The sequence below is a fragment of the Pan troglodytes genome, chromosome 15, assembly GCF_028858775.2.
Source record: "Pan troglodytes isolate AG18354 chromosome 15, NHGRI_mPanTro3-v2.0_pri, whole genome shotgun sequence".
Lineage (NCBI taxonomy): Eukaryota > Metazoa > Chordata > Mammalia > Primates > Hominidae > Pan > Pan troglodytes.
Genome location: NC_072413.2, coordinates 59,303,945 through 59,327,075, shown reverse-complemented (window position 1 = coordinate 59,327,075; position 23,131 = coordinate 59,303,945). Strand labels below are relative to the sequence as shown.

Here is a 23,131-nt window from a genome sequence, read left to right as displayed (position 1 = left end):
GCCCCCTCACAACATAACGGGGAAATGGGACCCAGATAAGTAGACGCTTACCTAAGGTCACAGCTTGAACCCAGTTCTCCTGACTCCCATTAAAGTACAGTGTTCCCCTATTGCTGGGAGTTGTATACTGAAATAAAAAGAGGGGTTTTTTGTTGCTGTTGTTGTTGTTGTTTCTTTTTTTGAGACAAAGTCTCACTCTGTTGCCCAGGCTGAGGAGCAGCAGCTCAATCGTAGCTCTCACTGCAGCCTTGAACTCCTAGGCTCAAGCAATCCTCCTGCCTCAGCCTCCCCAGTAAACGGGACTACAGGTGCACACCACCACACCAGCCTGGCAGAGTTTGCTTTCTTTTTAAATTGGATAGTTAATATAATACTAATTTGCAGTAAAAGTTAACTCCCCATATATTTACTAGTAAGCTAGCTTTCTCTGAAATACTAGGACACAAATCTTTACGTAAGTAAAAATCTAAGTAAATATATATCTAAACTAATGCATTTTATAAATTAATAAATTATTACATATCTAAATAAATCTAAGTATATCTATATTTTTGTAGATATAGATGAGATAGATATTAATACATATTAAATGTATGTATATTGCACTTCTCATGAGTTAGGGCAAGCTTGTTCAACCCACAGCCCATAGGCTGCATGCAGCTCAGGACAGCTTTGAATGCAGCCCAACACAGATTCGTAAACTTTCTTAAAACATTATGAGATTTTTTTGAGGATTTTTTTTTTAGCTCATCAGCCATCGTTAGTGTTAGCGTATTTTATGTGTGACCCAAAACAATTCTTCTTCCAACGTGGCCCAGGGAAGCCAAAAGATTGGACACCCCTGTTAGGGCAACAGTAATGATTTGGCTGGAACTTTGGTTCCCACATTCAGAAAACAAAGGCTTGAGCTATAGTGTCACAAAATTTAAAATGTCCCAGGTCCAAGCAAGTAATGAGTCAAGAGAGTTGGCTTCATAACAGGGAGTGGAGGGGTCTGTGGCAAACTGGAGCACCACAGCACTAAATGCCTTCAGTTTCAATGTTAAAAACATCTGTGCCAAATGAATAGACCTACAGGCTGTCTGCAGGCCTAAGAGCTATCAGGTTTTTTGTTGTTGTTCTGAATTAGATGATCATCCTGCTTCAACATCTATGATTATTTTATGATCTATACAAAACTTAAGGTATTTGATGGTTCAAATATAGTGTTCCTGCTTTCTGCCTTTGTGGAGTCAAAAGTTCTTTTGCAGGTCATCTGTTCACAAGCATGGAAACAGTTCCCTCCCAAACTTTCCAAAGATGGAAACATTTCTGTGGGTCAGGAACATTTACCTTTCAAAAGGGCATCTGCGATGTCCCTCTGGGAAACATTATCAGGTCAGAAGTTCCTTTTCTTCTTTTGAGCAAAGACTGTTCACGGTCATTTAACTGAAGCAGGCTGTGGCTCTCTACGCTGGGTCCTTAAAAGTCAGCTCTTTGTTTTTCCTCCAGGAAGATGTTCCCCACCTCCCCAAACCAGGGGCTTACCTGCCTGTAAGTACTTCTGTAATTCCCTAGTTGCTTTTGTTTGCTTTTTATCCCAATCTCCCTCCCCCTTGGAATTACAAGCCCTACGAAAGAATGGGTCATGTGTGTCCTGTCCACTTGACTTTACAGGATAGAGCACAATGCCTGGTACTTAGTACATGCTCAGTGGTGGCTGGATGCTCACCTAGGGCTTGGCATTTCAAATAGAAACATGTAATAGTCTGTCAGAGTCACTACTACAAGAGCCAAGCGGATGAATCTTAGTCAATCATTCAAACAACTACACCCTGAACTCCCTGTGACCAGTGTCACACGCTTCCATTAGAGGCCAATCCATTCATACGTCCGTTCTTTCAGGTTGGAGGAGACAGCAGCAAAAGAGATCTCAGGATACTGAGGGAACACTAGGAGGAGGACCAAACCCAGACTGGCACATCAGGGACAGTTGTCTGGGTAATTAATGTCCATAATGAGACCTGAAGCACAAGGAAGAATTAGCAAAGCGAAGTGTTCCTCCTTTTGAGGAACCGAAAGATGTTCATTGTAATTTGGGGAAATGTAAGAGAAAAGGCTCAAGAGGAACACAGGGTACAGATCATGGAGAACATCCTATACCATTTTAAAGACTCTGGACTTTGGCTGGGTGCAGTGACTCATGCCTGCATCCCAGCACTTTGGGAGGCTAAGCGGGCGGATTACCTGAAGTCAGGAGTTTGAGACCAGCCTGGCCAACATGGCAAAACCCTGTCTCTACCAAAAATATAAAAATTAGCCAGGCGTGGTGGTGTGTGCCTGTAATCCCAGCTACTGAGAGGCTGAGGCAGGAGAATCGCTTGAACCTGGGAGGCGGAGGTTGAAGTGAGCCGAGATCGTGCCACTGTACTCCAGCCTGGGCAACAGAGAGAGATTCTGTCTCCAAAAAAAAAAAAAAGACTCAGGAGTTTATCTAAGAGCAGTGGAGAACCACAGAGGAGTTTTAAGTAAAGAAATGACTATTGGTTTGGCAATTGAGAAAGACTATTTTGGATACAGTAATGATAAGAGTGGAAAACAATGGACAGGGATTGAGTTTCCACTTAGGTCTCATTTTTATCACATTCTAATAAAGTGGAGCTAAGAAGTCAACACAAAAGGGGAACACAATCTAGTTGACTGTTTTTTCAGCTTTTTTTTTTTTTTGAGACAGGGTTTTGCTCTGTCATTTAAGCTAGAGTACAGTGACATGATCATGGCTCACTGCAGCCTCAACCTCCCAGGCTCAAGTGATCCTCCCACCTCAGCTTCCCAAGTAGCTGGGCCTAGAGGCATGTGCTACCGTGCCTGGCTAATTTTATTTTTTTGTGGAGATGGGGTCTCACTATTTTACTTAGGCTGGTCTCAAACTCCTGGGCCCAAGGGATCCTATTGCCTTGGCCTCCCAAAATGCTGGGATTACAGAGGCAAGCCATAGCACCTGGCCCCAGTTGCTTTATTAAATAAAAAAGGACTACCAAAAATCCCAGGCACCTCTATTATTCTACGCAAATGCTACTCTTCTCATAAAAATGCACCACACTTTTACCATCACCACTAATCACCATTCTTAACACTTACTAGATACCAAAACTTCACTAAGAGTTGCATAAGATAAAATGATTCACGTTCCACCCACCAACCTCATTCCTCTCCAAGGCTGAGGCACAACCTTTTAAATGCTGATGTCTTGCTTCTGCCCTGACTTTAACATTTTGGGCGTGAAAATTATAAGTGAAAAACGTTATAACGTATTACAAGTTTTAAAATCATAGTCTTTTAAAATGACGTAAGAGCAGGGAATTTTCCATACACAAGGTTTTCAATCCATTACCATATTCAAAGAATATAGCCGTCAGGCCCAGTCTTTCAAGCACATATTGGTATGTCATTGATTGATTTAACAGAGGAATACTGTTCATCCAGTAACTCCTCAACTATTTTCATTTATTTCTTATAGAAAGATGGAAAGATGCTCCCAAAGTACTTACACTTTACTTGTCCCCCAATCACATAAAATTTCGTTTAACAAATATTTAATGTTTACTACATATGAGACATTGTCCCAGGGTTAGGACAGTGAATAAGAGAGGTGGGTCCCTGCTCTCAAGCCATTTGTAATCTAAAGGAGGAAAGTATAATAAGCAAATTCATTAACAAAATGATCTCAGAGAGCAATGAGTACAACGAAAGACAACAAGATAATAATATGACCAGGAAAATGCTCTCCAAAGGGGAAAATATCTGAGCCACAACCTGTTTGTGATGAGAAGCGGCCGGTCCCACTGTAGCAAAATTCTTCTTACAACAAAAATGAAGACGCTACATAGCCAATACAATTCACATACACTGAAATAAAACTCCCTCAAGATTCTAAAATATGTTTTTCCTCTTAAACACTGTGGGTTGATCAGTCAGTGTGAGACATTCCTTCCAATTGGCTCAGAAAAAAATCAGTCATGAGAATAAACAACCGCACTACAAAGTACAAAAGAGAATGAACCACTAGATAGAAAATCTGGAAGAATTTTGGTGGTATAAATTCAGACACCTGGATCCAGGAAGGAAGGGAAAAGATAATCCATGATTGTCCAGTAGTAACATGGCTGCTTCACCTGACAGGACTGATTACAAAACAGGTAACTCACTGAGAAATTGAGAGAAAGCGGCCCTCCAGGGCTGCAGAGAACACAATGTCTTCGGGAGGGCTGAACCAGGAAAACAGCCTGGGATCCTGCCAAGCCAGTCCTTCCTTCCTGAGGGGGCGCCAAGGTCTTTCCATGACGCAGCCTCCAGCTCCTCCTGCCTCCCCATGTCCCCAGCACTCTGCATTAAGCATTAGATGCTGGTCCCCATTTAGAAGGTCAGCAAATCAAGAGCAAGTACACGAAAGAAGAAAATAGAGTTTAAACAGAGGCAATTCTTCAGATTTTGGAAGCCAGAGAAATTATGCAAAATAAACATGTTCTAGAAGCAGCAGAAAAAAAAACTGACAGTGATAATTTAGAAAATGAGACCGTGTCCAAAAATCAGAAACTAATTTGTTTTATTGTGATTTCATTTTTTCTACGCTCCCACTCTCATAAATATTTTCTGCACTAAAGAGGAAATGTAGTTTTCAAGAGTCAGACTTGGCTCAGCTGAAATTCTGTCATTTCATAGCATCTTACTTAACACCTTCAGTAAAATATGGATAAGTCCTGATTGGTTTTTTTCCCCACAGCTTTATTCAGGTATAATTGTCATATAGTAACATGCACATACTTAAAGTGAACTATTTAATAAGCTTTGACATATGTATATAACTGTGAAACCATTGCCACAATCAGAATAACACAAATATTCATCTCCCCTAAAAGTTTCTGCCTCCTTTGTAATCCACCTCCCTCACCTCCACTCTCCATTTTTAGGCACCCACTGATCTGCTTCCTGTCACTATAGACTCCTTTTCATTTCTAGAATTTTGCATAAATGAAACCATACTTTTTTGTCTAGCTTCTTTCACTCAGCATAATTATTCTGAGATTCACTCCTGTTGTTACATGTGTAATAGTTCATCTTTTTTATTGCTGAGTAATATTCCATTGTATGGATAAACCACAATTGTTTAAACATTCATCTGTTGACATTTGAGTTGTTTCCACTTTGGGGGTTATTACAAATAAAGATGCTATGAACACTCGTGGACAAGCTTTTGTATGAATGATTTCATTTCTTTTAGTAAATACTAAACAGTAAGTTATATAGTAGGCATATGCTTGATAGTTTAAGAAACTGCCAAACTATTTTCCAACATGATTTACCATTTTACATTCCTCACCGTAGCATATGAGAGTTCCAGGTGCTCCACTTCCTCACCTACACTTGGTATGGTCAGTCTTATTAATTTTAACCTTTCTAGTGGGAACATTCTGAGATCTCATTTTGGTTTTAATTTGCATTTCCTTAATGACTCATGATTTTGAGCATCTTTTAATGTGCTATTTGGCATGAAGGTGAGTGCCTATTGAAATATTTGACAAGTTACAAGTCATTTGTTGGATTTTAAATTAGGTATTTTTCTCATTATTATTGTGCTGTTAGAGTTCTTTTATATATTCATGTTACACATCTTTCATTTAAGTGTTGCAGTTATTTTCCCCCATTTGTGGCTTGGGTTTTTATTTTCTTAAACATTCTCTGGGAAGCAATAGTTTTTCATTTTGATAAAGTCCAACTTACTGATTTTTTTATAGTTGGTGCCTTTTGTACACTATCTAAAAAATTTTTGCTGAACCCAAGGTCACTACAATTTTGTTTTCTTATAGAAGTTTCACAGTTAAACTCTTACATTTAGGTCTACAATCCATTTTGAATTAATGTCTTTGTAGGATGTGAGGTAAGTGTCAAGGCTCATATTACTGTATGTGGCTATCCAGTTGTTCAAGCACCATTAGTTGAAAAGATTATCATTTCCCCCACTGAGTTGCCTTCTTGGCAGCTTTATCAGAAATCAGTGGATCATATATGTGTGGATCTATTCCTAGACTCTCTTCTATTCATTCCACTGATCTGTATGACTCTCTTTATTCCAATACCACATTATCTTGATTATGGTCGTGTTACAGTTAGCCTTGAAATCAGATACTGTAAGTCCCCCAACTTGTTCTTTTTCAAAACTATTCTTAGACTGGTCTCAGTACTTTACATTTCCATATAAATTTTAAAGTCAGTCTGTCAATTTCTACAACAAACTTAGATTTTGACTGAGATTATACTGAATCTATTGAATACTTTGGGAAGAATTGAGATCTTAACCATATTGAATCCTCTCATCCATAACCTACAGCTAAGAGCTTCTCTGGATCTAGCAAAAACTAAGTCACTAGGTTTTGGGGGTTTTTTGAAACTGCAACTTCAATAGTTTTTTTTTAAGTCAGTAATCTGTAGTTCCACTTGCAACCATAAATTTATTATGGAGTAAATTCAATTATTCCACATTTAACTCTCTGAATAAACTACATGTCAATTTAAAATACTAAAGATAAATAAGTATTTCTTTAATCCTGAACTTCAAAAGCACCTTTGGGCCAGATGCAGTGGCTCACACCTGTAATCCCAGCACTTTGGGAGGTTGAAGTGGGAGGATGGCTTGAGGCCACAAGTTCAAGACCAGCCTGGTCAACAAGGTAGCAAGACCCCATCTCTATTTTTTTTAAAGCATTTTTGAACCTATAAAGGATACCTTTTTAAAAAAAGCATGCATTCCATATATTTCCAAATATTTTTAACAAGATTTTCTTTAAAAAGAAAAGAAACAACACTCTGCCCAACCTATGTACCATATCCTTACAGTTCTGAAATACCCAAAACCTTTTTAAAAAAAACAACAAAAAAAAATCTGCCTTCTGATGCATGCAAACGCATGAAAAACCGTTGGTTTCAAGGTCATTTAAATGCTGACCCTCCCTACCAACCACTCAACGTTTTCCAAAACACCACCAGTGGGTTGTATTAAACATCTAAGTGTAATTATTTCAGACCATTATAAATATCGATATCTGATTTACATTGAATATTCATCCAGTGGAACAATAAGCAGCTCTGTACATGCCACCTAGTCAGATAACGTGGATCTTCCTACACTTATGACACCAAGAAATCCTCATCTTTTTGTCTTCATGTAGGCCGCAGGTTCTCCACCTCGACTGCATACTGGAATCACCTGGTGAGCCTAAAAGTACGGATGATGGGGTTCCACAGCCAGAGATTCCTATCTAGAATCTTTAAAAGTAGGGATTTTTTAAAGGTCGCTGGGTGATTCAAGTGGGCAGATTATGGTTGAGAAGGACGAGTCTAGGCTATCTCCAGGAAGAGATGCTTCTCATGGCCATTGGCCAATCTGCACCACCATAATTCAGAACCTAGTTCCTCTAGAGCTTTGCCCAACCTAACTCCTAATCAGACACTAATAGAACTCAACAATTCCATCTGGATGCCTACACGCACTTCTATTTCATTTCCAGAAATTCACAGGATAAATGTAAATATCTAACTGTATTTTAGCAATTCCTCTCTAGTCCCCACTTCTAAGTACCACAAAGTAAATTAGGCTGAAGGGAAATTAACTCAATATAATTTGACGATTAAGGTTAGTCATTATGGTTTTTGTACTTCTATTTAAAAGAAAGGAATAGCTCCACAAGCCATCTTTAATTTTAGAAAATATACGGTAAAATTACTAATTCCACAAAGTATAAAATAAATACCTAAATGAGCCTTCATCACCATCCATCTGATTTCACCACTTGTAAATTTCAAACATTTTCAATACTGATATTGGGTTCAAAACTGACTCCCTCCAGAACTTAAACTATTAAACTCCTGAGAGTCTTCAAATGACGTACTCCACTTTGCCAAATCAGACTACTTTATTATAATTATCATTCCATCATCTCAAAGTGGGAACGATGACACCTGCATCACAAAGACAGTGTGAGGATTAGGCAGTAAAAGCATGTTAGCACCGTGTAGAGTGCTCTAGAAGTTTTAATTGATTTACAGCAGAAATTATGCCTCATGGGAACTATGTGAAAAGCAGAGGCAAGTGGAGAGCTGCGGGTAGCTACACGTCAATACCCAGGAACACAGGCTGGTGATGGGGGGAGGGAAGACAGTTAACCTCCTGAGGAGTCCTTACAGCCTCTTCTCAGACCCATAGCAGCAGAAACCCACACTGCAGGACTCTCACCTCGGACTAAGTTACTTGCAAGTATATGTAAATCTCATCTCCTTGGAAAAATGCTAAATAATAAAACTGCCAACGTGCAGACCCAGGCGCTCATTTCCCTGCCAGTTTAGCTCATGTACCTCTGGGATGTGCAAGCCGAAACACGTGTGCACGTCTGAGCGGCTGAACCAACATGTATCCATAAACATTATGAATAATACTCGCGAGAATGTACGGCTTTCTCCTAAGTAGCGCTTGAAGCACTTTACCCAAATCAAGTCCCTTTCGTATCACTCCTTCTCTGCCTTTCCTACGTATCACTCGCGTGCTGAAAGTTGGAGCTCCTTACCCAAAGACTGAGCGGAAAGAGTGACCGCCCTGGACCCCTGCCCGACTTCCCGTTAGGCCAAGCCGCTGTCCTGAAAGGGGATCGTGTCCAGGCCGGCTTCCTGGAGACACACCTGCGCCTGCACACACCCACCGCGGTCGCGTCACCAGTGCCGCGGCCACCTGGACGAAGACCAAAGTCTGGAGGGAATTCCCTCAGCCACAAAGCGATGGGAAAGCGGGACCCGGGTGAGTTTTGAAAAACATAAGGGGAACGGGGGTTGGGTGGACACAAAGGGAAGGGGTCACCGCTACTCACCCAACCCTCGAAGGTGTCCGAGGCGCCGGTCGTGCGCAGCAGCTCCTGGAACTGCAGGGTGCAGTTGGCCACGAAGTGGTCGTAGCCCAGGGGCGTCTCGTGGAAGACGGCCAACTCGAGGTGGCCGCCGTCGGTGACGTTAGCGCAAAACTCCTCGTTGTACGTGGGTTTGTTGGTCTTCTGCTTGGTGCTGGTCTGGCCCACGCGCACCTGGTCCACGCTCACCGTCAGATAGGGGTCCAGCAGCTGGTGGCCCTTCTTGAAGAGCGAGTGGCGCAGGGACCAGCGGGTGGGCTGCAGCCCCACTGCCTCACCGATGCGGACCCTCAAATAGCCATTGAACTTCATGGTGCCAGACGACATGCCGGCGCCGCTGCCCCGGCCCCGGGGGGCCGCGCTGGTTCGCAGCGGGAGAACCGGGAGTCCCGTCTCAGGCCAGCCCTCGGGACAGCTGCAGGAGTCGAGGCAGCCCTGGGGAAAGGCAGCGCCTAAGCGCCCCTCGACTGGCCATTCTGCCTCCTCCGTGGGACTTTTCCCTCCCCTCCTTCCCTCCCTCCCGAGGTGGAAAGGAGGGGAGCCCGCCGCCGAGCCCTCAGCGGGCCGGGGAAGCCCGACCGTCCCTTCCAAGCGCGCGGCGCCTCCCGGGGACTCGCGCAGGACTCGCCCCTTCTCCAGGGCCGGGCAGCTCCTCTCCCTGGAGAGCCGGACCTACCCGTCCGGTGAGCCCCAGCCCCAGGCGTCTCTTCCCCCGCCTCCTCTTGCTTCTCCTCCTGCCCCCGCCTCCGAAGGCTCACGCTCTCCCCCACTCGGCGAGCTTCAAACCAGGAAGCAGCTGCCGCCGCCGCATCCCCGGCGAGAACCTCGCACTGCCAGGTTCCAAGTTCAGAGAACCCCCGCGTCCGCTCCCGCGCCTTCCGAACCCCAGGGGCGTGGCCCGCGGTCCGCGGCCCGGCCCTGCGGTGGGTGGATCCCCGCGCAAGCCCCCGGGAGGCCAGTGCCCGCTTGCGCCGCCCTGCGCGCCCTCCTTGTAGCGCTGGGTCTGGCCGTGCGCTGCGGGTTAGGGGCCACCCCGGGCGCAGGCCAAAAAGGAAAGGGTTCGTGGCCCAGCCCGAGCAAACACCTGAGGCGTGGTAGACTGACCTGGGGAGCGATGGAAGGTTGGGAGGACGCAGAGGAGGGCGCTCCAGCCAGGAACCCGCGCGGCGAGGAGTCGCCCGCCCCCTCTCTCCCAACCTCCCCGGTGGGCTGGTGACCCTGCAGGGCCATCCCCAAGAGGCCCTGGCCGGAGGCGGGGGCACGGCGGGGAGGTTCTTTTTCATAATATTTACAGGGATGGCTCATCCCGGGGTCAGCTCGAACGCATCCTGTTTGTGCGCCTTTCCTGCAGAGGCTAATTACACAGTTGTGTGTATGTGTGTGTTTTAATAGGGCAGTAGTAATGATGGAAATCCTGTTCGCCTCCTTCCTCGGAAGGTGTGTCTTGTTGCACAAAGAGCAGGAAAGGTCGGTTCTTCTGGAGACAGACATGGCCAAGAGGTAATAAGTCTCTTCCTCTGCGGGTGGTTCCTGGTCCACCCAGCCCTGCGCAGCAAGGGCAGAAAATGTTCACACACACAGGCTGTCTCCAACACACACGCGGAAGAAATTGCCTCTTCTAGGAACACTCCAGCTTGTTGTATTTGCAGTCAGAGTGGGCAGCCTTCTGATGCTTCCCACCCCGTGGTCCCTGCAGATTTTGTCTCCGGGGAGGACCTTTTAGCCTACGCTGCTATGCCGCAAAGCTTGCTCCCTGAGGGCCAGCCACAACCAATTTGTTTCCCAAAAAGCCTAGGCCACTTTTTGTTGTTGTTGTTGTTGTTGTTTTTGAGACGGAGTTTCGCTTTTGTTGCCCAGGCTGGAGTGCAATGGCGCCATCTCGGCTCACCGCAACCTCCGCCTCCCAGGTTCAAGCGATTCACCTGCCCCAGCCTCCCGAGTAGCTGGAATTACAGGCATGCGCCACCACGCCCGGCTAATTTTGTATTTTTAGTAGAGACAGGGTTTCTCCATGTTGGTCAGGCTGGTCTCAAACTCCCGACCTCAAGTGATTCGCCTGCCTCGGCCTCCCAAAGTGCTGAGATTACAGGCGTGAGCCACAGCACCCAGCCAAGCCTAGGCCACTCTTAAGATACTTGATTACATTCTGTCTTGCTATACTGGTTCCCTCGGAGCAGATTCGGCTTTCTTTCATTCCTTTCTTTCTTCCTTCCCTCCTTTCTTTCTTTTATGTTTTAGAGACTGGGTTTTGCTTTGTCATCCAGGCTGGAATACAGCGGTGTGATCATGGCTCACCATAACCTCCAGCTCCCAGGTTCAAGTGATCTTCCAGCCCCTGCCTCCTAAAGTGTTAAGATTACAGGCATGAGCCCCCGTGCCTGGCCCCAGGTTCATCTTTCTAGCCCCCACTCCTCTAAGGCCCTGTTCAGAACTTTCTAATTGAGTAGGTTCTCAACGATTTCACATGAGTGCAAGGAGGCCTGACCCGTAATAACAGCACTATACAGAATGAAAACAAGTAAGGACAATGGGCCAGGGGGGAGAGGGCCTGTCTTGAAAACACCAAAGCTTCCTTAGAGAACAAGGCAGGGATGCAACGCATCACTCTAATGACATCTTAGCTTTAGGCAGGGCTTGTAAAGCCTGCTCCCAAACGTCCAGGGGGCTCCTGTTTGGCCTTAGTGCTCCAGGGGAAGATGTCGCATCTACCCTGTGGGTCAGCTCTGTCACCCTTTCCTCCAAACAGCTGAACTCTAGCTTTAAGAGCCACTAAAGGATTTGCTCCTGTTGGACTTTGGGGCTAAAACAGTCCCCATACAGAATCATGGGGTGTAGACTTTAAATTTTTTTTTAATTTTAAAAAGAAAACAGTCCCCAAATGGTAGGTGGCCACACAGCTGTCCTGGGACTGGGATATGACGATACCAGACACTCCATCTTCACCCTATCAGTACCTATCAGGATTGGCAATGGTGACAGAGCAGTGGGTCAGACAGCCATGGTGCCTGCCCTCCTGGGGCTTACAGTCCCACAAGGAGGAAAAACAACAAATAGAAGAGGGTGCAGTGAAGGAAAAGCCCACGGTGCCAAGGGGTGATGTATTATAACTGGATGGGTGGTCAGGGAAGGGTTCCTTGAAAAAGCAAATAGCAGAGAGATCAGCTCATTCAGAGCTCCTGAGGAGACAGATGGGTTGGCCTGTTTGGGAACCAAAAGCACCCTACGTGGCTGGAGCTGAGGAAGGCGTGGCTGGAACTGAGGAAGGTGAGGGGAGAGTGGCTGAAATGAGCTTGCAAAGGTGGTCACACTGACCAGACTGGTAGATCATAGGAAAGCCTTGGACATTATCTATGGGCCACTGGACGCCTCTGAAGGCTGTTAAGCAGAGCCAGGGTAAGATGAGGATTTGTGTTTTAAAATACCTCTCTGGGGACAGGCAAGGTGGCTCACACCTATAAACCCAACACTTTGGGAGGCTGAGGCAGGAGTACTGCTTGAGCCCAGGAGTTCAAGACCAGCCTTGGCAACATGGCAAGACTGTCTCTACAAAAAATAAAAACTAAAAAAATTAGCTGGATGTGGTGGCATGTGCCTGTAGTCCCATTTTATTTTTTTAGTAAAATAAAATATCTCTCTCGGGGGTGGATTGGAAGAAGCAGCACGAGTGTGGGGAGACCAGTTTATGAAGCTGTTGCCAAAGTCCAGAGGTGAGAAGATGGTGGCCAGGACTCAGGAGGTAGTGATGGAGATGAAGATAAATAGATGAATTCAAGAAGTGTTTCAGAAGTAGAACTGACAAGTCTTGATGACAGATTGAAGGGAATGAGGAAGAGGACAGTATCAAGGATGACTTGCAGAATCTGGCTTGAGCCAACTGTGTGGACTAGGGAGCTATTAGGGAGTTAAGAAACGGCATGAGACAAGGTGCGGTGGCTCATGCCTGTAATCCCAGCACTTTGGGAGGACAAGGTGGGGGGATGGCTTAAGCCCAGGAGTTTGAGACCACCCTGCGCGACATAGGGAGACTCTCATCTCTACAAAAAAAAAAAAACTTTTTAAAACTACCCAGGGCACGTGCCTGTGTTCGCAGGGGAAGCCAAGGTAGGAGGATCACTTGAGCCTAGAGACCAGCCTGGGCAACAAAGTGAGGACTCGTTTCTACAAAAAAATATAAAAATTAGCCAGGCGTGGTGGCAGGTTCCTGTAGTCTCAGCTACTTGGATGCTGAGGCAGGAGGATCACTTGAGCCTGGGAGGTTGAGACTGTAGTGACCTATGATCATGCTACTGCACTCCAGCCTGGGTGACAGAGTGAGATCCTGTCTCAAAAAAAGAAAGAAACATGGCAAGAGGAGATTGGGGCAGGGATAAAGAGTTGGGGGTGGGAGGGGAGGATGAAGAGCTCAATTCAAAACTTATCAAGTTTGATATATCTTGATACATTTAAGCAGAAATCTGAAGTGGGGAATTGGCTATGTGGTTGTGACACTCAGAGGGGCAGTCTCTTAGCTAAAGACAAATTTGGGAGCCATTGGTATACAGATAGTAATTGAAGCTAGAATAGTGGATCAGACTCTTTATGGGAAGATAGGAAGAGAATGCAACTTGAGAGAAGGACCCAGGACAGAGCCCTCCAGCAACTCCAACATTTATAGGTGGAGGAGAAGCAGGCAAGTGGGATGACAAGCAGTAGCCAGGGAGGTAAGAGAAAAGCAGTAGCCAGGAAGATGTGGTGTCCAGGTATTATGGAAACCAACCAAAAAGTTTTCAAGCAGGGAGGAATTGTCTGCTAGGTCAAATGATGTCAAGAGATTTAGTAGGCAAGGACTAAAGAACGCCACATGGGCTTGGCACCGTGGCTCACGCCTGTAGTCCCAGCACTTTGGGAGGCTGAGGCAAGAGGATCACTTGAGCCCAGGAGTTCAAGACCAGCCTGGGCAACAAAGTGAGACCCTGTCTCTACAAAATATAAAAATAAATTTAAAAAGAATGGCATGTGGAGTTGGCATGGACAGGTCCTTAGTAATCTTTCAACAGTTTCAGTAGGGGGTTGTGAGTGGAAGCCTGTTAGGGTAGGTTGAGGTGAAAAGGGTGTGAGAGAGTGAATGTAGGCACCCTTTCAAGAAGTTTGGCTGGGATGGGAAGGAGAGTGAGAGCTGAGGAAGAAGATGGAATCACTAGAAGAAGGGCTTGTTTAGAATCGGTAAGCAACACCAAGGAGAGAGATCATAGGGTTCTGAGACTGTAGGAGGGAATGACACCCAAGACATGGCGAAAGCATGGGCCTTAGTTAAAAAGAAACACCTATGTTGTGGCTCTCAGCCTGCCGCCCAAAATTGCCTGATTGAAGTCACACGTTTGACGTGAAGTATTTAAACCCCAAAAGGCTACAGGCAAAATGCAGGCTACCATGGTAATTGTCAAGCTACCCTCTCACCGTCTGGCTCAAGCACTTTTTCTCTCCTTCCTTCCCCCTCTCATCACCTGTTGGTTTTGCTCCCCTCTCCCTGTTCCTCATTTTCTCTTCCTGCAACTGGCTCCCTAAATACAGCCAGGGAAGATGGTCATCAACAGCCCCAACTTCCTGCATTCCCAGCTTAACAGCCCCAGCAGAATGAGGATCTTTGCTATCAGCATCTCAAAATTAATCTCCAGGAAAACTCTAATTGTCTCCAGCCTATGTGACATAAGGTCAGGTAGGGAGCAGCACACAGTACAAGGTCTCTGTGAGAAGGAACTGTCTGCCAATACCAACTTCTCCTATGTAACAACTTTTATCCAGAGCTGGCCCTGACCCTGAAAGCAGGGGAGCAAGGGGTTCCCTTTCTCTACACCTCCCACGCTGATCACTAATGGATTGTATGTGATACAATATAGCAACTATTGCAATATAGATATATCTGTATTATAGGTCCTTTTATAGACTAGAGGGTTTTATTCCATGATCACTATTACTGTTTCTTGTCTTAGTCACACTATAACTTTAGACTCCTCTGTATATAATTCCTAGTACATTATCAAAATGCTTTTTAAATTGATTGGTTGCTTGATTGAATCACTGTCATTTTTCTAATTTCTTAAGGAACATTTCACACAACTCCCATTCCATTTAATAGAATTAGAGAATTTAGAGAATAACACAGCCAGGTCAAATGTGACCCCATGTTACTATAAAATGGCACAGGCTTTGAGGGGCAGTTTGACAGTGTACATCAGAAGTTTCAAAGTAAAATGAGTTCTATGCCTGAAGAACCAGTTCAGCCATATTGGAATGGCTGAGTATATTATAGAATAGCAACTTAATGGAATATTATGTAATTACTAAAATTATATATGATAAACAACATAGAAAAAAACAGTAAATAGGCTGGGCGCAGTGGCTCACACCTGTAATCCCAGCACTTTGGGAGGCCGAGGCAGGTGGATCACCTGAGGTCAGGAGTTCGAGACCAGCCTGACCAACATGATGAAACCCCATCTCTACTAAAAATTCAAAAATTAGCTGGGCATGGTGGTATGTCCCTGTAATCCCAGCTACCCAGGAGGCTGAGGCAGGAAAGTAGCTGGAACCCAGGAGGCAAGAGCTGCAGTGAGCCAAGATCACGCCATTGCACTCCAGCCTGGGTGACAGAGCGACTCCGTCTCAAAAAAAAAAAAAATCCAGTAAATAACATTTGAAAACTAGAGTAAGAAATATAAATATGCTAAGAAGTACAAAAAATATGTATACAAAAGGATAAAGAAAACAATGCAACACAGGTAAATGAAAACAATTTGTAGAGCATTGTACAAATAAATGTACTTACTTTAAAGGACTCTGAAGATAAAATAATTAACATAAGGCATTTGATACCTTGCCAGGCACATGGTACACTTCAGCTGTTACCTTGGCTTTTGTATTTGTATTATAATTTCCTGAGCATCCACCAGCCAACAAAGCACTTGACAAACATTATTCATTTGATCCTCATGACAACCAAATGAAATGTTATTATCTCTATTTCACAAATAAGGAAACCGAGAGTTGAAGCGTTAAGTGAATTGGATCACATAGCTAATACATGGTAGAGCTGAGATTTGATGAATTTTTGGAAAAATAAATGCCTAAGCTCCATCCCAGCGTGATTCTGATGGATAGTAGGATTGAAAACTACCGCTACTACACACTGAGTACAAAGGGGAAGACTGAGACTCTCAGCAAGCAGGAGAGAGTGGTTTGCAGGGCAGGGGTCCTAGAAGTGCCTGTCTATATCCATTTCTGAGTATGCAAAGATACATCTAAATAAGTGGGGCCATAATGTCCTCCTCATGGGACAAAAAGAACATGAAATGTAAGATATTTCAAAGATATAGTAACGTTTCTCAGAATGAAAGAAAAACACTGGTCTCATATTGAAAATGATGCAGCATATTGGGCAGAATGAGTAAAGAACGACCCACAACTAGAAATATCATTGGGAAGTTTCCAGACTTCATGATGGATAAAGGAAAGATCTTCAACGACTTGGAGGAAGAAACAGAGACAAAGTCAGGGCGGGGTGGCATGGGGGGATGAGATCAGAGAGTGAGGACTTCAGCTAGCCAAAGGCTCCTGACGGCCAGTCTGTTAGGGTGTCAGTGGATGCACAGCTCATGATGAGAGAGAGAATAAAGGGAAGGAAACCCAAAGGGGAAGGGTCCTAAGAGGACAAGCAGATCCAGGAGACAGGGAGAGCTTCTCGCCCTTCCTCAGGTTTCCCCAAAAGAAGAGCCTTCGATGACTATTTGCCTCAAAAGTCCACTTAAGTAAGACAGATTCCAGGGATTGAGATCAGAACAGAAAAGCACAAATAAAAGTAATCCTCCCATAAAAAGCAGTCAAGTTAGTAAAACTTTGTACTGACAACTGCCCAGACAGCCTGGTGATCAACAGCAACGACTTCATAAAACATTTCTGCCACTGTTTTCTAACAGGAAAATCGAGTGAGGTTAAATATTTTATGTATGTAAACAAAACAAATACAAATCTCTTCTATGGCTAATTTATTTTTTGACATCTCACCTACTTGAATCTATCCATATTAGAATATTTTCATTTGAAATCCTTTATATTATCTAAGTGCCTTTCTAGCAATAGTTTGAACCCTGGAAAACCTTGCTGCCATTCTATTAAGAAACAGATTTATGACAGCCCAATTATAGTTTTGTAGATTCATACACAATAAAAAAAACTTCATACACAAAAAAGGACTTCATACACAATAAAAAAGAAGAGATAAATTATTTAGGGGAGCCAAATCTAACTGCATTTAGTCACTGCAAACATTTCTTTGTATCCACTTCTAACACGTAAAACTAGCATGTCACCAAATGAGGCAAAAATATCTTTCCAAACTAAAATAATGTAAGCCTGGGCAAATGGCGAGAACCTGTCTCTATAAGAAATTTTAAAAATTAGCTGGGCGTGGTGGCACATGCGTATGGTCCCAGCTACTCAGGAGGCTAAAACAGAAGGATCGTGATGTGGTTTGGCTGTGTCCCCACCCAAATCTCATCTTGAATTCCCACGTGTTGTAGGAGGGACCCAGTGGGAGGTGGCTGAATCATGGGAACAGGTCTTTCCCATGCTGTTCTCGTGACAGTGAGTGGGTCTCATGGGATCTGATGTTTATATAAGGGGGAGTTTCCCTACACAAGCTCTCTTCGCCTGCTGCCATCCATGTAAGATGTGACTTGCTTCTCCTTGCCTTCCACCATGATTGTGAGGCGCCCCCCAGCCACATGGAACTATGAGTCCAATTAAACCTTTTTTTTTTGTAAATTGCCCAGTCTCGGGTATGTCTTTATCAACAGCATGAGAACAGACTAATACAGATTGGTTGAGTCTAGGAGGTTGAGGCTGATCACCGACCATGATTACACTACTGTATTCCAGCCTGGGCAACAGAGCAAGACCCTGTCTCAAAATAAAATGGTTTAAAATTCTTTAATTCTGAATGCAGAACTTAATATTTTTGACATTTTAAAAAAGGATTAGTGATAGAAGCATGTGAATATGGTTTAAAATAGTAATCATTTTCTCTAAAGCTATTATTAATATAGCTAATGGTCAGGTTGTTCCATTAACTTTTCTCATTTGGTTCTTGTCCATTAACAAGCCAAGTAGTTATTAACTACAAGTCATAACCAAATTATTAAACTGTATGGCTTGTGTAAGAAACCTGTGAAAGGAAAATGACTATTTTGCTGTAATAGCATCATTCTCTTTACCCTTTACTGGGTTTTCTCTAGGTCTTGATGGCATTCTCTGGTATACTCAGTGACCATCCAGTCAGTAATTTCATTCTTGTCCTTGGGCATCATACTTGGATTTTTCAAAATCCTTTGGAATTGCCTTTAGGTCACTTATGAAAACCTCTACACACTCTTTTAGCCTTTGAACTGAATAGTTTTTATAGTGATAAAATTTAATACACAAAATGTTTATTATCAATTCAAATGATCTTAATGTTAAGGTCACTCAGGCCTTCTTAGTTATGTTTTTCATAGCTGTGGGAGGTCGGGGCAGAGTGATATGGTTTGGCTGTGTGCCACCCAGATCGCGTCTTGAATTGTAGCTCCCATAATCCCCACATGTTGTGGAGGGAGCCAGTGGGAGGTAATCGAATTATGGGGAAGGTTTTCCCGTGCTGTTCTTGTGATGGTGAATAATCTCACGAGATCTGATGGTTTTATAAAGGGCAGTTCCACTGTACACACTCTCTTGCCTGCTATAATGTAAGACGTGCCTTTGCTCCTCCTTCACCTTCTGCCATGATTGAGAGGCCTCCCCAGCCATGTGGAACTGAGATTCCATTAAACCTCTTTTAAAAAAAAAATTACCCATTCTCGAGTATTTCTTCATAGCAGTATGAAAATGGACCAATATGGAGAGCTTCACTTTAAATTGACTATTTTACCAGGATGTAGCCATAGCTATTTACTAGAGTAGCCATTGTAGACTTTCTCAATGTATTGTTAGTGAAAAAAGCAGGCTATCAAACTGTAATTCATCATGACCCTACTTGGTGTAAAATATGTATGTGCCAGCCTGGCCAACATGGTGAAACTCCATCTCTACTAAAAATACAAAAATTAGCCAGGCATGGTGGCACATGCCTGTAATCCCAGCTGCTTAGGAAGCTGAAGCACAAGAATCATTTGTTTTGAACACAGAAATTTAGCAAATGTTTATTCAAAATGCTGGACAAGTAAAGTAGGTAAATTAAGGTACTGCTTCTGTTCAGTACTAATTTATTAAAATCCCACTATGTAGTTGATATGGCTTGACTCTGTGTCCCCACTCAAATCTCATCTTGAATTATAATCCCTACATGTCGGGGGAGGGACCTGTAATCCCCACATGTCAACCACCCTGGATCATAGGGACAGTTTCTCTCATGTTGTTCTCATGATAGTGAGTGAGTTCTTGTGAGATCTGATTATTTTATAAGGGGCTCTTTCTCCTTTGCACACTCTCTCACCTGCTGCCATGTAGGATGAACTTGCTTGCTTCCTCTTCCACCATAATTGTATTAGATTGGTGCAAAAGTAATTGCAGTTTTTGCCATTAAAGGTAAACACAATTACATTTACAAAAACTACAATTACTTTGCACCAACCGAAATAAGTTTCCTGAGGTCTCCCCAGCCATGTGGAATTGTGAGTCAATTAAACCTCTTTTCTTTATAAATTACCCAGTGTCAGGCAGTTCTTTGTAGCAGTGTGAAAACAGACTAATACAGTAAATTGGTACCAAGAGTGGGGCACTGCTGTAGATACCTGAAAATGTGGAAGTGACTTTGGAACTGGGTAACAGGCAGACGTTGGAACAGTTTGGAGGGCTCAGAAGAAAACAGGAAGATATGGGATAGTTTGGAGTTTCCTAGAGACTTGTTGAATGGTTGGAGCCAAAATGCTGGTAGTGATATGGACAATGAAGCCCAGGCTGAGGTGGTCTCAGATGGAGATGAGGAACTTATTGAACACTGGAGCTATCCTTTTGCCAAGAGACAGATGGCATTTTGCCTCTGAACTTGAGAGAGAAGATCTGAAATTGGAATTTATGTTTAAAAGGGAAGCAGAGCATAAAAGTTTGAAAAATTTGCAGCCTGATGATGCAATAGAAAAGAAAAACCCATTTTCTGGGGAGAAATTCAAGCTGGCCACAGAAATTTGCATAAGTAACAAGGAGCCAAATGTTAATTGCCAAGACAATGGGGAAAATGTCTCCAGGGCATGTCACAGAGATCTTGGCAGCAGCCCCTCCCACCACAGATCTGGAGGCCTAGGAGGAAAACTTGGTTTCATGGGCCAGGCCCAGGGCCCTTCTGCTCTGTGCAGCCTTGGAACATGGCACCCTGCATCCCATGCACTGCTGCTTCAGCTCCAGCTGTGGCTAAAAGGGGCCAACGTACAGCTCAGGCTGTTGCTTCAGAAGGTGCAAGCCCCAAGCCTTGGCAGCTTCCACTTGGCGTTGGGCCTGCAGGTGCACAGAAGTCAATAATTGAGGTTGGAGAACCTCTACCTAGATTTCAGAAGATGTATGGAAATGCCTGGATGTCCAGGCAGAAGTTTGCTGCTAGGGCAGAGCCCTTATGGAGAACCTCTGCTAGGGCAGTGCAAAGGCAAATGTGGGGTTGGAGCCCCCACGCAGAGTCCCCATTGGGGCACTGCCTAGTGGAGCTGTGAGAAAAGGGCTACCATCCTCCAGACCCCAGAATGGTAGATCTACCTACAGCTTGCATCAGGTGCCTGGAAAAGCCACAGGCACTCAACACCAACACCTGGAAAGCAGCCAGGAAGGGGGCTGTACCTTGAAGACCCACAGGGGTGGAGCTGCCCAAGGCCATGGGAGCCCACTCTTTGTATCAGTGTGCCCTGGATGTGAGACATAGAGTCAAAGGAGACCATTTTGGAGCTTTAAGATTTAATGACTGCCCCGCTGGATTTTGGACTTGCATGGGGCTTGTAGCCACTTTGTTTTGGCCAATTTTTCCTATTTGGAATGGGTGTACTTACCGAATGCCTGTACCCCCATTGTATCTTGGAAGGAACTAACTTGTTTTTTATTTTACAGGTTTATAGGCGGAAGGGACTTGCCTTGTCTCAAATGAAACTTTGGACTGTGGACTTTTGAGTTAATGCTGAAATGAGTTAAGACTTTGGAGGACTGTTGGGAAGGCATGATTGGTTTTGAAATGTGAAAAGATATGACTTGGGAGGGGCCAGGGATGGAATGATATGGTTTGGCTCTGTGCCCCACCTGAATCTCATCTCGAATTGTAATCCCCATGTGTTTTGTTGAGGGAGAGAAGTGATTGGATCATGGAGGGGGGGCGGTTCCCTCCATGCTATTCTTGTGATAGTGAGTGAGTTCTCATGAGATCTGATGGTTTTATAAGGGGTTCTTTCCCTTTTGCACTCTCTCTCTTGCCTGCCACCATGTAAGATGTGCCTGCTTCCCCTTCTGCCATGATTGTAAGTTTCCTGAGGCCTCCTCAGACATATGGAACTGTGAGTCAATTAAACGTCTTTTCTTTATAAATTTCCCAGTCTCGGGCAGTTCTTTATAGCAGTATGGACTAATAAAGTAGTCAACATAATTTTAGTTCTAGAAGCCAGTAGGTAGTAGCAAGGTAATTCAGATCTTCCATTCATGACCTTTTGGGGTGGCATGGGGAGTTAGATGATCCAAATATTGGGATTTGACAATATTTGACAAATTTGGGTGATTTTTCTTCTCTCAAGTTTAAGAACCCTAGGCATAGGAGACAATAGCTTTCAAACACTTTGGTTTTCATCCTCCCAAAATTGCTAGATGGCCTTGGACAAATCATATAATTGCACAGAATTAAATGAGAAACTGAATTTAAAGCACATTGCAAAGCCCTGCAGCATTGTATTAATGTTATCAGCTCTGCCTCATCCTGCTGCTCACTTTCCCTTCCATTTGCTTTATCCTTCCTGCCTGCCACAGATCCCCTCCTATTCACCTCATCCTTTGGCCCCTGCCACAGATCCATGACTATGCAGGGGGCTCAACCCTGCCACTTGCAGAGAACCTTCAAATCAGAGGTAATTTTTTTTTTGAGACAGGGTCTCACTCCTGTCACCTAGGTTGGAGTGCACCAGCACAATCACGGCTCACTGCAGCCTCGACCTCCCAGGCTCAAGTGATCCTCCCACCTCACTTCCTGGATAGCTGAAACTACAGGCTTGTGCCACCACACCCAGATAATTTTGTATTTTTCTGTAGAGGCGGGGTCTCAGTATGTTGCCCAGGCTGGTCTTGAACTCCGGATATTAAGTGATCCTCCCACCTTGGCCTCCCAAAGTGCTAGGATTATAGGCATGAGACATGGTGCCCAGCTCAGAGGTAGAATTTTTGACATATTCTTTTAGTCCAAATATAATCACTTAAACTGAGATTCTAAATATGCAGGAGGCTGGACGTGATGTCTTATGCCTGTAATCCCAGCATTGTGGGAGGCTGACGCAGGAGGATTGCTTGAGGCCAGGAATTCAAGACCAGTCTGGGCAACATAGTGAGACTCTGTCTCTACAAAAAATTTAAAACTAGGCCCAGTGTGGTGGCAAATGCCTGTAGTCCTAGCTCCTCGGGAGGCTGAGGTGGGAGGATCACTTGAGCCCAGTAGTTCGAGGCTGCAGTGAACCGTGTTTGTACCACTGCACTCAAGCCTGGGCAATGGAGCGAGACTCTGCCTCAAAAAATAAATAAAAAATAATATATAATACACACACACATATATGTGGAGGAACACTTGAAAAATAACACAAGTAGCAAGAAAGACAAAAGTGCTCTGGTGAGTATAACAAAAATAAAGGCAGATGATAAGCTCATAGGTACAATGGGTGTGATAATATAAAAACCACATTGAGTACTAAGATGAAACTTGGGCTTGATACAGGAGAAAGGAAGTCAACAAAGGAATTTTACACATTTCCCTGAGTTACTCATTTTAAGAGTCCGAACAACTGAAATCAGGAAACACCTGTGCTTGTTAACATTAGTTAGGAAATGACTTTAAAAACTTGGACTCCGTTTTAGATAACTGGTGGCAGGCAGTGATATCATTCTAGCATCTATATTTCCATGTAAATGCACAAGCTATGTTTCTTAGTTTTGGTCCATTTGTGTAATAGCAATCAGAGACTCAAAGC

General features: G+C 44.1%; 1 protein-coding gene and 1 long non-coding RNA gene across 5 annotated transcripts in view; one reads left to right on the top strand and one right to left on the bottom strand.

Annotated features, from left to right (window-relative positions):
- Nucleotides 1–9,823, bottom strand: part of PRKCH (protein kinase C eta) — a 331,758-nt gene extending 321,935 nt beyond the window's left edge. For 3 of the 4 annotated variants that reach the window (XM_009427900.5, XM_063792940.1, XM_063792941.1), the window contains exon 1: nucleotides 8,895–9,823. In XM_009427900.5, the coding sequence (XP_009426175.1) occupies nucleotides 8,895–9,257 (363 nt within the window). In that variant the 5' untranslated portion in view covers nucleotides 9,258–9,823. The remainder of the gene's footprint in view (nucleotides 1–8,894) is intronic. The other variant, XM_001168420.7, reaches the window with a different exon arrangement.
- Nucleotides 8,541–23,131, top strand: part of LOC112205384 (uncharacterized) — a 28,179-nt gene continuing 13,588 nt past the window's right edge. Inside the window, exon 1 of the long non-coding RNA XR_002939297.3 lies at nucleotides 8,541–8,824. This is a non-coding gene — a long non-coding RNA (uncharacterized LOC112205384). The remainder of the gene's footprint in view (nucleotides 8,825–23,131) is intronic.